General features: G+C 47.0%; 1 protein-coding gene across 1 annotated transcript in view; it reads left to right on the plus strand.

The window, feature by feature from the left end:
• Nucleotides 1-9,301, plus strand: part of gpib (glucose-6-phosphate isomerase b) — a 20,090-nt gene extending 10,789 nt beyond the window's left edge. Inside the window, exons 5-10 of the mRNA XM_078544791.1 lie at nt 219-348; nt 1,222-1,298; nt 5,120-5,248; nt 6,117-6,192; nt 7,572-7,638; nt 8,704-9,301. Of these exons, the coding sequence (XP_078400917.1) occupies nt 219-348; nt 1,222-1,298; nt 5,120-5,248; nt 6,117-6,192; nt 7,572-7,638; nt 8,704-8,827 (603 nt within the window). The 3' untranslated portion in view covers nt 8,828-9,301. The remainder of the gene's footprint in view (nt 1-218; nt 349-1,221; nt 1,299-5,119; nt 5,249-6,116; nt 6,193-7,571; nt 7,639-8,703) is intronic.
• Nucleotides 9,302-17,990: the final 8,689 nt, after the last annotated feature.

A 17,990-nucleotide genomic window follows, 5' to 3' on the forward strand; every position in this document is an offset into this window, starting at 1 on the left:
GGCAGCTATAGCAATGTAAGTGGTGGAGCAAGAGGACATCATCTTACCAGGGTTGTGAGCAGAGCTGCCATCTCTTTATCTGATTAATGCTTCTTAAATGAGAATTGTTGTTCTTGTCTCAGCAATAGCCAGTTGAGCGCATAATCAGCTAATCCCTCTCTCTGTCTCTCTGTGCGTGTCTCTCTCTCTCTCTCTCTCTCTCTGTCTTGGTTTTCTAGGGGGATATGGAATCTAATGGCAAGTACATCACCAGCAAAGGGACCCGGGTGGACTACAACACTGGGCCTATCGTGTGGGGAGAGCCTGGCACCAACGGGCAGCATGCCTTCTACCAGCTGATACACCAGGGTGAGTGTGAACCTGGCACCATCCCTGCTGGCTGAACCTCTTCAGGAACGGCGTGTGTGTGGGTTGGGGTGGGAGGGAGGAGGGGGGATGAGAACGGGGATTAAGAACAAGCTGATTCCGATGCCAGGAGAATCCTGAGGAACCAGAAGTGAGAGGAGAATTATTTTACACAGCGTGGAACTTCCGTTCCATAGAAATACGCTGGGTTAATTTTAATTTAAAATGTTCATCCTTGTTTTCACATCTCTCCATGGTGCTGCCCCTCCCCTGTCTCTGAGATATCAGCGCCTTTTTAATTCCGGCCTCTGGTTTTCATTCGTTCCACACTGGTGGCCGGGCCTTCAGCTTCCTGGGCCCTAAGCTCTGGAATTCCCCCCCTAAACCTCTCTGCTTCACTATCGTCCTTTAAGACGCTCCTTAAATCCCACTTGTTTCCTGCTCTGCCCTGGGTTTCAGTGTTGAATTTTATTTGGTAAACGCTCTTGTGAAGCACCCAGGGACGTTTTACTGCGTTGGGGGCTTTGATGGGTGTGAGGCATTCTGGGAAGTCCTGAGGATGTGAAAGGTGCTACATAAATGTAACTTGCTTCTTAAACTGTATCCACAACGCTCTTCAAAAACTGCACCTCAGCAAATAAATCAGGAGAGATGAGTAGGAGATAATAATTGGGAGTGTCGACCAAATTGCCCTCTTGAAAGCAGGATGTGGGACCTGGTTTGTATGTCAGTGGGCTCTTTGACACAGGCTGTGTGCTCAGTATCTGATCTCCGGCCAACGTTCAATCATGTGTCTCCCAAATGTTTTGGAATGTTCTTCCAGATATTTTATGAATTAAGTATATTTTTCAAAAATAAAATGTGTTTCCCACTCAGGAACCCGGATGATTCCCGCTGACTTCCTCATCCCTGCACAGACCCAGAATCCAATCCGGAATGGACTGCATCACAAGGTATGGTGTGTGTGTTGTGTGTTGTGTTTTGTGTGTGTGGCCAATAACCAGAAGATACAGATTTAAAGTAATTGGGAGAAGGATTCGAGGGGAGTTGAGTCATTTCTTTCACCCAGAGGGTGGTGGGGGTCTGGAACTCACTCTCTGAAAGAGTGGTAGAGGCAGAAACTCCCATTGACATTGAAAAATATGTTTGGAGATGTACCTGAGGTGCCGGAACCGACAGGCCACAGACCAAGAACTGGAAAGTGGGATTTAGGTTGCTTGCCTCTTTTTTTGAGCTGACAGATGCAATGGGCCGAATGGCCTCATTCTGTGCCATAATGTTAAATGTGACTATGTTAGCGCCAACACCAGATCTGTGAATTCCAACACAGGGGCTGATTTTATTCTGAGAATCCTGGTTGGTTCCCAACAATGGACTGAAATGCTTCATTTCTGAGACTAAGCTGTAGTGAGCGCTGTGTTGTCCCTTTACAGCTGTGTCTAAACGGATTAAAAATCACCTTCACCCACAAGACAATATCCTAACTTGATGCAATTATTACAGAATTTAGTCCATTTGTACTGAGGTGGGGGAGGGGCAGTCACTCACTCAATTCAGATACAAACATCTTTACAGGGTTTGTTTGAATGCCTGTTTCATTAGAATTCATTTTAAATGAAGGGTTTTTAATCACCTGTCTTATTCAGACTGGAGTCTCTGAGGTCTCTAAAGGGAATTAGTCAGACCAGGTAGTATTTATTAACACCAAAATACTGCGGAGATCTGAAATAAAAACCAAGTGCTGGGAAAAAGTGCCAGACCTGCTGAGTTTTTCCAGAACTTTGTTTTTTGTTGTTGTTAGTATCCATTGACATTGAGATAAAGATAAAACTTACCGTGTAAGAATATTACTTGTAGTCTCGCGGAGTAGTTACAATCTATTACATTCGACTTGAGGAGCTGGATAAGCCTGGAAAAAAAGGACTTGCATTTCCATAACAATTATCATAACCTCAGCACATCCCGAAGTGTTTTACAGCCAGGGAAGCACTTTTGAAGGGTAGTCACTGTTGTAATGTAGGTAATGCAGCAGCAAATTTGCGCACAGCAAGATCCCACAGGCGGCAATGTGATAATGATCAGATAATCTGTTCCGGTGATGTTGGTTAAAGGATAAATATTGGCCATGGTGCCAGGAAGAACCCCCCTCCTCCTCTTTAAACCAGTGGTTGTGTTTTCTTTTACACCTGCCTGAGAGGGTACACGGGGCTCGGTTTAACATCTTGTCTGCCAAACAGCACCTCTGGTAAAGTAGCACTCCCTCGGTATCACACTGGAGTGTCAGTCTCAATTTTGTGCTCAAGTTTCTGCAATGGGTCTTGAACTACAACCTCCTGACTCCGAGGCAATTTGTTTGCTAGTTTAAGTCTGCCTCTGTTAATGTAATGTCTTCAAAGCATCAAGGAGGATCCCGTGGAGACAAACCAAAACTGTTACAGATTTACCGGCACAACAAGTGAAAACATGCGACCAGAGAGGCTGTGATTGTTACCCTGGGAACACAGGAAGAGGAGGAGGTTGTACAGTTCCTCATTCACTGGGACGGTAACTGATCTGGAGCAGAGCCGAATCGGGATTTAATAGGGCTGTTACAAAGTTATGACATGGGGTAGATAGGGGCAACCTATTTCCACTAGCAGGAGGATCAGTAACCCAAACGCACAGATGTAAAGTGATTGGCAAAAGAACTAGAGGCGACATGTGAATTTGTTTTACACAGTGAGTTAAGATCTGGATCGCGCTGCCTGAAAGGGCATTGGAAGCAGACTCAGTGGTAACTGGCAAAAGAGAATTGGATAAAGACTCAAAGGGGGAAAAAATTGGGATATGAAGAGTTTTGGAACTGTCCTGAGTTGTCGAAACAACTTTCCTTCATGAGGGGGAGTTTTTGGTGAAACTTGGGGAAGCTTTGACATTGGCTCCCCCTGGAGGACAGTGTTTGCGGAGCAGTTCCTGAATCTTCCTTCAGGGCGACTCTCAACTGCACGTGTAGGTTTTATCCTGTGACTATGTCCAGTCAGCTAGCACTAACCTCCCTGCACACACGGTCAGTTTGGCTCCTGGTATAGAATCCGATAGAAAAGGCCACTCTGCCCCTCTTGCAGTGAAGGGGGCTGAGAATTGTTCCCGACTACCCACTCCTTGCAACCTTTGGGATAGTATTGCCAGTCCTCCAGGATTATCCCGAAGTTTCCAGGAATTAAAGATTAAACTCCAGGAACGAAAGCCCAGGAAAGAGGGTTAATTCTAGATCCCTGGTTACTGATCTCAGCAAGCCTCAGATTGGACCTGTCGAAACCTGGAAGAGCCACAGGATTGAGAGGAGCAATCGAGCAGGTTACAAATACAAAGAGAAACGGAGAGACCCGGGATGGGGGAATTCCAGGGCTCGGGGATGTGATTGTTGCACAGGCTGTCTGTCCGCCTGTCCCTGTGACATTCTACATCACAAACAGCAAACAGAGACACTAACTCCCGGTGTGGGGACCCTGACATTGCAAACCAGCCTCACACAGCAACTCGGACTCTGCCCATATTCTGGGTCACACTTGCTGATCAGAATCGCTAACTTAACGAAGATTAAGACAAGTCCCATTTTTATCCCATGGGATTCCTTCCTTGGACTGGGATTTGGGGATTATATATCCCACGTTTCTCTGAGGAAATGAAACCCATGCTCCTGAAACCCGGAGCGATTAATTATTGATCCTGTTCTCTTGCCCTGGTGATCAGGTTGAGGGGAATGTTTTCCCCCCACAAAGGGGTCAATTGTAGCTCGGTGGGTTCCATTCCCTCCTCTGAGTCCGAAGGTTGTGGGTTCAAGTCCCACTCTCAAGACTTCAGCATAAAATCTAGGTTGACGCCCCCAGTGTAGTGCTGAGGGAGTGCTGCACTGTCAGAGGTCAGTACTGAGGGAGTGCTGCACTGTCAGAGGTCAGTACTGAGGGAGTGCTGCACTGTCAGAGGTCAGTACTGAGGGAGTGCTGCACTGTCAGAGGGTCAGTACTGAGGAAGTGCTGCACTGTCAGAGGGTCAGTACTGAGGGAGTGCTGCACTGTCAGAGGGTCAGTACTGAGGGAGTGCTGCACTGTCAGAGGTCAGTACTGAGGGAGTGCTGCACTGTCAGAGGTCAGTACTGAGGGAGTGCTGCACTGTCAGAGGTCAGTACTGAGGGAGTGCTGCACTGTCAGAGGTCAGTACTGAGGGAGTGCTGCACTGTCAGAGGTCAGTACTGAGGGAGTGCTGCACTGTCAGAGGTCAGTACTGAGGGAGTGCTGCACTGTCAGAGGTCAGTGCTGAGGGAGTGCCGCACTGTCGGAGGGTCGGTACTGAGGGAGTGCCACATTGTCGGAGGGTCAGTATTGAGGGAGTGCCGCACTGTCGGAGAGTCAGTGCTGAGGGAGTGCTGCACTGTCGGAGGTGCTGTCTTTTGGGCCCAAGACTCTGCCTGCCCTCTCAGTTGGCTAAGGATGGTGGTTAAAGTTGGTCCAGAGAAAAACCGGGGGGGTATTTTCTGCAGTGTCCTGGCCAATATTCACCCCTCAACCAGCAGCACTGAAAAAGAGCAGATGACCTGGTCATTATCACATTGCTGTTTGTGGGAGCTTGCTGTGCACAACTTGGCTGCTGTGTTTCCTACATTATAATAATGACCACACTTCTAAAGCACTTCCCTGCTGTAAAGCAGCTTGTAGTGTCCTGAGGTTGTGAAAGGTGCTATGGAAATGCAAGTTTCTTTCCTTCTCGCTAACTTGTTCACCTTGTTGTTCCTCAGATTCTCCTGGCTAATTTCCTGGCTCAGACTGAGGCTTTGATGAAAGGGAAATCGGCTGAGGAAGCTCGCAAAGAGCTGCAAGGTGCTGGTGTGAGTGGGGAGGCTCTGGAGAAGATTGTTCCTCACAAGGTAACACTGAGCTACAGCACACGCAACCCTGTTCTCACCAACCTCCTGTTCAACACCAACCTCTGGCACAGCATTTTTGCCTCTTTCATAGGACCAGGAGGAGGCTGTGGAACCTCCCAGCCTGTTCTGTGATTCAATTAGATCAACTCTGATCCATATCTAACTCCACCTATCTGACTTATTTCTGTATCCTGTAACGCTGTAGAGAAAAAATCTCTTATCAATCTCCAGTTGAGGTTTTCTGGTTAGACCCCCAGCCTGAACAGTTATTTTTGGGGAGACTGTTCCAGATTTCACCCACCTCCTTGTATGGAGAAATGCTTCCTGACATTCCCATGAAAGGCCTGGCTCGAATTTAAAGTTTAAACCCGCAGGTACTGGACTCCCCACACCAGAGGAAATAGTTTCTCTCTATCTACCCTATAGAACACTTTAAATCATCTTAAACAACTCCATTAGATCACCCCTTAATCTCCTAAATGCAAAGGAATACAAGTCTAGTCTATGCAACCTGACCCTATATTAGAACCTCTTTTAGACCCAGGATCATTCTGGAGAATCTCTGCTGTTGCCTCCAAAGCCAATATCTATTTCCTGAGGTATCAGCCCAGAGAACTGAACACAGTTACTCCAGATGGTTACTAACAGTTACTAACCAGAACTTTACACAACTGAAGAAACATTTCAGCCCTTTCAACATCCTTTAAAAATGTTTTTGTCTTTCTTTCCGCTTCCCAGCTCCATCCACCACCAGGAACCAATCCTGAGCTGCCCCCTTTCCAGTTGAGCTGACTGAGGGAGCGATCAGGAGTTGATCCATTGGCTTTCCCACCCTCGGAAGATTCAATTTGTCTTGTTTCTGTTGCAGGTCTTTGAGGGAAATCGGCCAACCAACTCCATTGTCTTCAAGAAGCTGACTCCATACATCCTGGGAGCTCTGATTGGTGAGTGGAATCTCTGACTGGGGGAAAGGCTGCAGACAAATGTCACTCCTTCACCATCGCTGGGTCCAACTCCTGGAACTCCCTCCCTAACAGCACTGCGGCTGTATCTACACCACATGGGCTTCAGCGGTTCAAGAAGGCAGCTCACTACCACCTTCTCAAGGGCAATTGGGGTTAGGCAATAAATGCTGGTCCAGCCAGCGAAGCCCACATCCCATGAAGCATCAAATGTAAAATTCCTTGGAACTGTTCTGTGCAAAATGCTAATTTCCCTCTCTCTTCCTAGCCGGGAGGGTATTATGCTATTATCCAGGGTATTATCCTAGCCGGGAGGGTATTATGCTATTATCCAGGGTATTATCCTAGCTTGGAGGGTATAATGCTATTATCCAGGGTATTATCCTAGCCGGGAGGGTATAATGCTATTATCCAGGGTATTATCCTAGCTGGGAGGGTATAATGCTATTATCCAGGGTATTATCCTAGCCGGGAGGGTATAATGCTATTATCCAGGGTATTATCCTAGCTGGGAGGGTATAATGCTATTATCCAGGGTATTATCCTAGCCGGGAGGGTATAATGCTATTATCCAGGGTATTATCCTAGCCGGGAGGGTATTATGCTATTATCCAGGGTATTATCCTAGCTGGGAGGGTATTATGCTATTATCCAGGGTATTATCCTAGCTGGGAGGGTATTATGCTATTATCCAGGGTATTATCCTAGCTGGGAGGGTATTATGCTATTATCCAGGGTATTATCCTAGCTGGGAGGGTATTATGCTATTATCCAGGGTATTATCCTAGCTGGGAGGGTATTATGCTATTATCCAGGGTATTATCCTAGCTGGGAGGGTATTATGCTATTATCCAGGGTATTATCCTAGCTGGGAGGGTATAATGCTATTATCCAGGGTATTATCCTAGCCGGGAGGGTATAATGCTATTATCCAGGGTATTATCCTAGCCGGGAGGGTATAATGCTATTTGTAGACCTGGCCCCTGCTCTATCGTCCTCCTCACCCCTAAGTCAGATATCCAGCACATAGTGGGGTGGGGTAGATGCCTGACCAGGATCTGCCCCCCACCCCCCCCAACCACAACTTGGTCTGGATCCCTTCCTGGAATTACCCATTGACTGTTCTCATGGGGGGATGAGGGGTTTTAAATCAGCAAGGACCCCGACTGGCCTTTGCCTTCCTGCAAAGCCACGTGCTGGGTGTGGCCCCTATTGGGATTTTGCCTTGGGGGTTACAGTAGCTCTGGGTGTGTCAGTGTTGGGGGGGGAAGATCCCCTATTCGGGGAGAGCACTTTGGGGGGTTGGGAATTCTCTGTGGGGCAGACTTTACTCTAACGTTGTTACTCTTGACTCTCGACAGCATTGTACGAACACAAGATCTTTGTGCAAGGAGTCATGTGGGACATCAACAGCTACGACCAGTGGGGGTGAGAATACAATTCTGTTGGGGGTGGGTGGGATCAGGTGTCATTGTGACTGGAGGAAAGGTCAATTGACGCAACAAAATCACAATATCACTCATTCTTTTCTTTCAATTGAGTATGAGAACAGGAGGAGGCCATTCGGCCCCTCCAGCCTCTTCCGGTATTCATTCAGATAACGGCCGACCTGTGACCAAACTCCAAACTCCATTTGTCTTTTCTCTGATGCTGTCACTACCCAAACCAATAAAAATAGATCCACTTTCCTCTCTCCGATTTCAGTTAAGAGTTAACTGAAGAAGCGCCTCCAGACTTCACCCCATGAGCGGCCTGACTGGAATTTTAAGGTTACTTCCCCCTTGTTCCGGACCCCCCACCCACCACCACCACCACCAGGGGAAATAGTTCCTCTGTTTCTGCCCTATCAAATCCTTTCATCATCTTAAACACCTCAATTAGATCACTCCCCTTAGCCTTCTAAACACAAGTTAGATCAAACAGAAGGAGGCCACTTGGCCCATCGTGCTTGTGCTGGCTCTTTGAAAGACCTATCCCATTAGTCCCGCTCCCCTCTCTTTTCCCCACAGCCCTGCAGATGTTTCCTTTTCCAGTATTTATCCAATTCCCTTTTGAAAGTTCCTATTGAATCTGCTTCCACCGGAATTTCGGGCAGCGCCTTCCAGATCCTCAGAAATGGACTGTGTAAATATTTTATCCATATTTCCCCTGATTCCTTTGCTGATTATCTTCAATCTGTGTCCTCCAGTTACCAACGCTCCAGCCACTGGAAACAGCTTCTCCTGACTAACATGATCAAAACCCTCATGATAAATCTCCCCTTGTCCTTCTCTGCTCTAAGGAGAACAATCCCAGTCTCAAGTTTGTGAAATAAATGTTAGCCTTTCCACTGTCATTAAGACCCTAAATGAGTAAACTTCTTTTTAACATTCAACCTGTCCTCATCATTTAACTATTTAAGATCTGGTGAGGATCGAGAGGAATGGGAAGAGTGAGTTTTGAGGCAAGGGTGTAGTGTTTTCTGTGGACCTGACGCTATCTGGTTAATTGCAGAGTGGAACTGGGCAAACAGCTTGCCAAAGCAATCGAACCAGAACTGGCCACCTCTGACCCTGTGACCTCACACGATAGCTCCACCAATGGGCTGATAAACTTCATCAAGAAGCACAGCGCCTGAACTGGAACCTGACCTGAAGGAGAGACGCACTGGATCTATCGAGAACACATCCCTCTTGTAGAAACCGCATCCTTACCTGTGTGACAGGGGCTTTGTACTGTGCGCGCTCTCCCATTTTAATGTTCCCTCAATGCTCAAGATCACTTCACTTCCTCCTGGCTGAATCCCTAATGATGTTGTAAATGATATCAGTGACTCACCTGTTCAATTGCTGACTGTAAGTCTGTCACAGTGAAGTTACAGCCACTGGATCTGTCTCTGTGGCTCCCTGTCTCTGTGGCTCCCTGTCTCTGTGGGTGTCTGTCTCTGTGGCTCCCTGTCTCTGTGGCTCCCTGTCTCTGTGGGTGTGTATGGGTGAGAGTTATCACACTGTGTAGCTCGAATTCAGTTTATGGTTTACTAACAGGTTCCCTAACTTGTGCACATAGAAAATCTAGAAACTGGAGCAAATATAAAATAAAACTTCATCACAAATCTGTGTCATTCTTTTCTCTTCATCTTCATCCTTCCCTTCCTCACCAGTACAGCACTCCCTCAGCACTGACCCTCCGACAGTGTGGCACTCCCTCAGCACTGACCCTCCGACGGTGCGGCGCTCCCTCAGCACTGACCCTCCGACGGTGCGGCGCTCCCTCAGCGCTGACCCTCCGACGTTGCGGCGCTCCCTCAGCGCTGACCCTCCGACGGTGCGGCGCTCCCTCAGCGCTGACCCTCCGACGGTGCGGCACTCCCTCAGCACTGACCCTCCGACGGTGCGGCGCTCCCTCAGCGCTGACCCTCCGACAGTGCGGCGCTCCCTCAGCGCTGACCCTCCGACAGTGCGGCGCTCCCTCAGCGCTGACCCTCCGACAGTGCGGCGCTCCCTCAGCGCTGACCCTCCGACAGTGCGGCGCTCCCTCAGCGCTGACCCTCCGACAGTGCGGCACTCCCTCAGCGCTGACCCTCCGACAGTGCGGCGCTCCCTCGGTTCTGGACTGCGCGTGTCAGCCTGGGTTTTGATCTCAAGCCTTTGAAAGGGATTTGAATCCATGATTTTCTGACTGATAGGTGCTGGCAGGGTGCTGACAAAAGGAAAGATTGGTCACACAGCCCACTGCTGTCTCGAATCACACGTGTGAACAGTGCCAACTGCGTGTTTGGGAGTGGGATGTTGGAATCTGAGAGGGGAGGTGAATTGCTCTTCAAGCAGTTTTCCTCCCCTCCTCCATCCATTCTTGGCTGTGGATATTCTCTCAAAAGAACCCACGGCCCATGTTAAATTGCAAGTCGATAGGGCTATTGAACTTGAGGAGGCATCACCATAGAGTCCTGCCATTTCCCTGTGTGGATAACACTGGTTCATGAGCAGGTTCTCTGGCCAGTGGCATTGACTCCGGAAGGCTCTGGCTTTCATTTTAAACACTGTCCACTACCCCCTTCCCCTTCTCGATTTCACCACCCCAACCCCAGAGGAAACAGCTTCTGAATCTCCACTGACCAAATTATTTGAAACAATTCTGTCCAGTCTGAGAATCTTTGTTTTGCTGCCTTCCCCCCCACCCCACCCTCTGGGAGAGTTGGTGATGGGTGGGGTGGGATACAGGGAGGGAGGGAAGGGGGTGTGCAGAAGAATTTCAAAACAGACCAGTCAGAAACAGCAGAAAAGGTGGTGAGGGAGACAGTGGGATCCCCCCCGAGAATTAACGGGCCCTTTGAAGAGGCGGGAGTGACTCTCCATGTGTTTGATGTACACTGAGGGGAGGTGGAGAATTTGAAATATCTCAAGTGGGCCACTGATTGACATCGGCAATGTTTAAAATTGACCCTAAGCCCCTAATTCCATTTGGCCTGAGTTTCAGGTCCTTTGAAGACAGGCGAAGAAAAGATCAAAAGATGCAGATTAGGAACTTTTTAATAAAACTGGTGCAGGATCAAAGGGGTTGAACTCCAGGGTCACTGTGAGGTCGGAGCAGGGGGTAAAAATCCAGCAGATGTTCTCTGTGGGCTGAGGGTTCCCTCCACTCCCTGGAGCTCTGCTTTAATCTCACTCCTCAACACTCGGGGGTTTCACAGGCTTCAGTAATGGAAAGAAGTGATTGGCAACGGGATTAAACCCTGCCCCACAGTGTGTGTGCAGTTCAATAACTAACCAGCAGGAGGTGTGTGAGGATAGAGGTCCACAGAATGGAGGGTCCACAATCATGTTTTATTCATGTGACGCCCACCGGGAGTGTTCCTGACCTGATGAATCGTGTTTAACCCAGGATGACCCCCAGGAAAATCCGAGTTTCGTAGTGAAGCGATAACAAAACTAAAAGTCAATATGTGCTGATGAAGCTGTACTTTTTTTTTTAAAAAGTGAATTCTTGAGCTTCAGTGAGTGAGGGGCTGGCATTTATCTCCCATGGGAGCTGATGTTTGTCCGGCCCTTGAACCATTAGTAGCTGGAAGTGTTCTTCGAGGTCACTAAAGGGCGGTTAAAATTCAACCACAGCAAATTTGAACTGGAGTCAGGTATCAGGCCAGGCTGAGTCAGGAAGGGTTGCTCTCGCTGTGGGTAACAAGGGGGACACAGATTGAGGGTGATCTCCAGAAGGGGATAGGATTGATAGGATTGACATATTTATAAACCAGGGGGACTGGGACAAGAAATCCTTTCTCCTGAGGAAGCTGGGGCAGAGGGTAGAACCATTTAAAAGAGAATTGGTGTTTCTGAAATGCAAATATAAAGGAGATGATTGGAAAGCACCAGTAATAGAGCTGGCACGATCCTGATGGGCAGACTGGCCTCTTTCTAGTTATTGGAATGGGAACTAGCAATCATCGCTTTGGAAATTGGGCTGGATAACAAGAAAATAGGATTGTTATTTTCTTCTCTCCTGAGGGAATTGACTCCGAGCCAATAGCTCTTCACCTGACCCCATGGTCATTCCTTTACTGTGAACCCGGTGAGGGTTGGCAGGGTGCCCATCATTGGTAACACAGTCCAATCCAATGTCCTCCACCTTACAGCCAATCACTAATGAGTAGAAGCAGGAGCTCAGTCTGGGATTTCCCATCACGATGGTCCTGAGCCTGGCTTTCCTCTCCCAAATTCCCCAGGCAGACAACAAACTCGGGATAGAGCCAAGTCCTCGATATTCCAGGTAATTTGCTGGCCCACTCACCTGAACCATAAGACAAATCCAGCAAATTTTACAACGTGGGTGTTTTGCCACAGCGGGTTCATGAGGCAGGGATGAGAGCGTCATTTAACACTGAATTCCATCTTAATCTAGATGTACATTCCTCAAGGAATTTTCACAATCTCAAGGCATCCCAAAATGCTTTACAACCAAGGGAGCAATTTTTGAAGTATTACCACCATTGTAATAGAGTCATTAACGGCACAGAAAGAGTCCATCTGGCCCATCAAATCCATGATGGCTCTCCGTAGAGCAAACCAGCCAGCAATGTCAGAAACGCGTACAGCAAGATCCCATAAACAGGAATGTCATAAATAACCAGATCACTGCTTCTGGTAAGGTTGTTTTTTTGCATTTTCATTTGAGAAGTTAAGGGCTGAGAAACATCGTGGTATATTGTTTGCAACTTCTCAAGTCGATTTTGAAGAAAATTTGAACTATTTGAAAGATTAATGTTCCGTGTGTGCATTGTATTCAGCTACAGTGCGTCAGCGTGGTACGCAATTGGAAAAAATGGCACTGAAGGCATATTTAAATCCAAACAAAGAGGACTGGTGTAATTACACATGAAGGATACACATTCGGTTGAAAGCAAATAAAAGAGGAGGTGAGGATAAAGTAAATGTTTTCTCACCATGATGGAGCCAGATGCTTTTGAGGTGATGTCTAACCAATGTTGCCTGTGGGACCCCAGTATTTTGGACTATTTGGAAATTAATGAAACCCTGGGCTCATACTACAGCCTGACGAAGAATGAGATTGCACTGAGAGTTACACCCCCTGAAAGGAAACAGTTGCCAAGTGAGGCTGTTGCAGGTTAAGTTTCCGAATTAAAGAAGCTCTCTTGTCACTGTGAAACTTAGAACTAGACATTGGAGACATTTTTAGGAGGTCTAAAGAGCAATGAAATCCAGGCCAAGCTTTTCAGCAATGTACAACAGAAACATTTTTACCATCAAGGTCAATGGCCTGATTGAGGGCCTTAGGTATGATTAGAGATTGTTTTTTAAAATTCATTCATGGGGTGTGGGCATCACTGGCTAGGCCAGCATTTATTGCCCATCCCTAATTGTCCTTCTTGAACCGCTGCAGTCCATGTGGTGTAGGTATACCCACAGTGCTGTTAGGGAGGGAGTTCCAGGATTTTGACCCAGCGACAGTGAAGGAACGGCCGATATATTTCCAAGTCAGGATGGTGAGTGACTTGGAGAGGAACTTCCAGGTGGTGATGTTCCCATCTATCTGCTGCCCTTGTCCTTCTAGATGGTAGAGGCCGTGAGTTTGGAAGGTCCTGTCTTGGTGAGCTCCTATAGTGCATCTTGTAGATGGTACATCCCCACTTCTGACCTTATGATGGAAGGAAGGTCATTGATGAAACAGCTGAAGATGGTTGGGCCGAGGATACTACCCTGAGGAACTCCTTCAGTGATGTCCTGGAGCTGAGATGACTGACCTCCAACATCCACAACCATCTTCCTTTGTGCTAGGTATGACTCCAAACAGCGGAGAGTTTTCCCCCTGATTCCCATTGACTCCAGTTTTTCTAGGGCTCCTTGATGCCACACTTGGCCAAATGCTTCCTTGATATCGAGGACAGTCACTCTCGCCTCACCGCTGGAGTTCAGCTCTTTTGTCCATGTTTGAACCAAGGCTGTAATGAGGTCAGGAGCTGAGTGGCCCTGGTGGAACCCAAACTGGGCACCAGTGAGCAGGTTATTGCTAAGCAAGTGCTGCTTGATAGCACTGTTGTTGGCCCCTTCCATTACTTTACTGATGATGGAGAGTAGACTGATGGGCCGGTAATTGGCCATTTTGGATTTGTCCTGCTTTTTGTGTACAGGACATACCTGGGCAATTTTCCACATAGCCGGGTAGATGCCAGTGTTGTAGCTGTGCTGGAACAACTTGGTTAGGGGTGCGGCAAGTTCTGGGGCACAAGTCTTCAGTACTATTGCCGGAATGTTGTCAGGGCCCATAGCCTTTGCAGTATCCAGTGTCCTCAGCAATTTCTTGATATCACGTGGAGTGAATCGAATTTTCTGGAGACTGGCATCTGTGATGCTGGGGACCTCCAGAGGAGGCTGAGATGGATCATCCACTCGGCACTTCTGGCTGAAGATTGTAGCAAATGCTTCAGCCTTATCTTTTGCACTGATGTGCTGGGCTCCCCCATCATTGAGGATGGGGATATTTGTGGAGCCTCCTCCTCCAATGAGTTGTTTAATTGTCCACCACCATTCATGACTGGATGTGGCGGGACAGCAGAGCTTAGATCTGATCCATTGGTTGTGTGAATCACTGCACCAGTGGACAGGGACCACCTAGTAACCCTGCCCCCAGCAGCCTATGATAACAGTCCACTGAGTTGGACCTAAACACATGAAATGGCTGTAATCACAGGGAAAACACACCAGGTATCTTTTTAATTCCTCATCCTGAACAGGGCCTTGTCAATAGGCCAGCTTGAGTTACTAACTGAGGGGCTCAGTACCGTGAGGTCTGTGAAAGTGTAACTACACCAAGGTGAGGAGAGAGTTAAAAAGTGCTAACCTTGAACTTTTGACATGGGGAGGGCGTGAGTTGGTTGACCCCAGGGATCTGATTTCATGAGCTTTAGCAACATGTCTGGCTCAGCTTCAGGTGCTATTCTGTGGCTGAAACTTTTGATTGCAGTTATACTGTGTCGGGGAGGAAGTGGGGCTGTCTGGAGAGGGTGTGGGGGCAGAAGGTGTGAAGGTGAGAAGGTGGGGGTATGTGTGGGTTTGGCGTACTACTTGGCAGGGCAGGAAGGTGGGTACTGGGGGGTTGGCAGTGGGCCAAGCAGTTGGGGGAGTGAGATGTTTCTGGAGGGCTTGGGGGAATATATGGGAGGGTGTGTGGGAGGAGTTTCGGGGTGGGAGGGGGTTTGTGGAGGAGGGTCGGAGGATGAAATCTTGTGCAGGTTTGGGTGAAGGATTCTCAGCTGAAAATATAAAAAAAGATGTTTGTCTTTTTTATAACATCCTGTGCACCTTGAATGGTAAGAGCTTCCCAGGATAAACAGAGATCAAAAGCGTTTTTTAGATGAACATTAATGCAAATGGTTATCACCATTAGTCTGATATAACTGGCTGTTTCTTGTGGATGTTTTATGCAGGGTCAGGACTGACAAGATTCATAGCTCCTGCCTTCACTGTAGCGCCCAACCCTAATTACCTCAACACTTTCTCACCATCACCCGCCTCTCCTCTCGTTCGGGGAAGGTGCATTCAGCTTGCTGCTCAGGTTCCTGAAGACTCGCCCTTCCCTCCCCCATTCCCTCCCTTCTCCCCAGCCTATCCCTCTCCCGCCTCCTCCTATCACCTTTCCTCTCTCCTCAGTCTCCCACCAAATCAAAACTTTAATTACAGCAGTAACTGCACGTGAAGAGGTACACCATTGTTGGGAAAACGCTTAGGGACATCCTGATGGGAGCTGTATAAACTCATGCTCTTTCTTGTTGAATCTTCCAGTGAACACCCACACTGAGCCAACATTCTATCAGACTAGGAAATAATATGGTAATTAAATCCCTCATCAACATGCTGCCATTAACTGTGTCAGCATCAACTGCAGAGTCAGAATCTTCACAGCCTGATTCTGGGAACTAATCACAAACTGCGAGTATTGTGTGTGCCTGCATGAAAGTGTAATGTAAAGGTGCTTGGCAGAGCGAGGGTTAATATGGGACTGGAGAATAGCACCACCCACGGTATGATGTATAGAGTCACATGGTAATAGACTCAGACAAGTCTTGAAGGTACCTGCATGGGAGCAGCACCATGTATGGCAATAACTGGAATCTGCACATAGTTAAGTATGACTAATAAATGGTTCATGTTTAAGCATACAAATCTCCAGAGCTCATCAATGAGACACTAAATGAACCCATAACACAACATGGTGATTAGTGGTGGTATGAAAGTTGGCGTTTAATCAATGAACCCAGAACAGAATCCCAAGGTATGAAAAACTAAAAAGCAGCTGAAACCTGACCAGAGGCGTTTGCCTAAGAAGAAAAATTCAAGAAACAGCTGCAGAAGGTTCACTACAAACTTGAAGTTGAGGAATCCACCAGCATGAGTGGTGGTCCATTGGAAGACCCTGAGTGACGTAGAGTGAAGGAACCTGGTCAGATCACAAGTTAGGTGAACAAAATTACCAAAAAAACAAGCTGTACTTACATTGTGGAATAGGTGGCAGTCCGAGGGGCTCAGCAGCTTGAAGCAGTTGTGCTGAAGTTAAAGAAAAAGTTCAACAAAAAGTCAGATGCCAGGGTAAAGAGAGAAACCTGCAGAGCACAAAAGTAAAAAGCCTGCAGAGTTTAAGGGAAAGGCAATCCTTTTCAGCCGGGTCTCAGGCTTCTTGTACAGAGGGGAAATGTGCTGCAGAGTTAATAGCTCACAACTTTTTTTTAAAAGCTTGTACCCGCCAAAACTCCCAAAGCCCAGGATGTTCAAAATCAAAAACAAGAACAAAGAAACTGACAGGCTGCAGAAAGCCCGAAGAGGACAAGTGGTTATTGCCCTAGAGGGGAAATTACATTTAAAGATGCAACTAATACAAAAAAAAAGTAATGGACAGAAAATTAGAAGATCCAGATCCATTTTGAATAAGGAAATGGCTAAACCAGACCCAGGAGTGTGAGTCTTGGAGAAGAGAATTTTTAGTCTGCAGGAGAATTACAGGATTAACTAAGGAATCAGAAGAAGTGTAAGTTGACAACTTTTTATTCATGTTTGCTGCATTTGCAGGTGATGTACTCCACAGCCAATGTATAGGTCAATACGCGACGACATTTAGTGAGATATTAAAAGGCTTTAACAGATATTTTAAACTCGAAGTTGTGGAGAGTTCAGACCCTAGAAGAAAGTCTAGCACACTCCCAATAAAGCACTGAGGGCAGAGGGTGGGCAACAAAAGACGCAAGGGAGACAATATTCAAGCAAACCACAAGATGGTTTCCGACCATGTCAGTGCAATGAAATGCATGAACCAAAGAGTTTTGTGCAGAAGACAGAAATGTCTGAGAAGCAGCTGAAAGGCCCAAAAATAGAGCTGCTTGAAAATGCTGACACAATACCCAAACTGTAACAACAGATGGCAGTGTGAAGTGAGAAGATGCCTGTGAATGAAGGAAAGCTATCTGAGGTAACTCAAAAGAAGCAAAATATGCAAAAAGGAAATGAAGCTGTTCTACAGGAAAATGTTCACGTCAGAGCTGAACTGGAAGATTTCAAGCCCAAGATTCAAGCTGAGTATGTACCCTTGAAAACGCAAGATAACCTGAAGTCTTCAATGAACCAAGCTTTTCAAGATCTGAACAAACAAATTTCAGGAGACAACACAAAGGTATCAGGAGAAGATAACGACCCTCAATTCCACAGTTGGCAAATCAAAGCAGGAGTTGGGAAAACTCAATCAGATGTAGAGCCAGGGAAAACAGCAGGCAGAAAAGGCACGCAAAGAAGTTGCAACCCTGAACAGCTCCTTGAAGAATCGACATGCAGCCATTGAAAAACATGAAGAGTTATAGATGATATTGAATATTACTTTAGAAAAAGCTGCGTTGGAACTGTCAGTAGCAATGAAACGATGCACCGAAGCCCAGAGTGAGTAGGTTAGAGGTCAACAAGAAAATAAACGAAAGAACAGCCGATTGCCCTTCAAGATCAAATGCAAAAGGAATGTGTAACCATTCAGCAACATAACAAATTGAAGACTGAGTTAAACAGCAGAATGGAAACAGAGCAGAAGAAACCCGGGGACTATGCTGAATTACAGGAAAACTGAAGATGAAGCAAGCAAGTTTCGCAAATAAAAGGAAAACCTGTTGAAAAACCTTCACACGTTACAAAGAATCCCTCAGGACAAAGATTGTACCTCTGGAAAATTACGAAGAGAAGGAAAATGGATTTAATGTCACTCTGAACAAATGGAAGAACCAGTTGGCAAAGCAGACTCAGCAATGTTCAATATTC

This window comes from Cetorhinus maximus, chromosome 6 (genome assembly GCF_964194155.1).
Source record: "Cetorhinus maximus chromosome 6, sCetMax3.hap1.1, whole genome shotgun sequence".
NCBI lineage: Eukaryota > Metazoa > Chordata > Chondrichthyes > Lamniformes > Cetorhinidae > Cetorhinus > Cetorhinus maximus.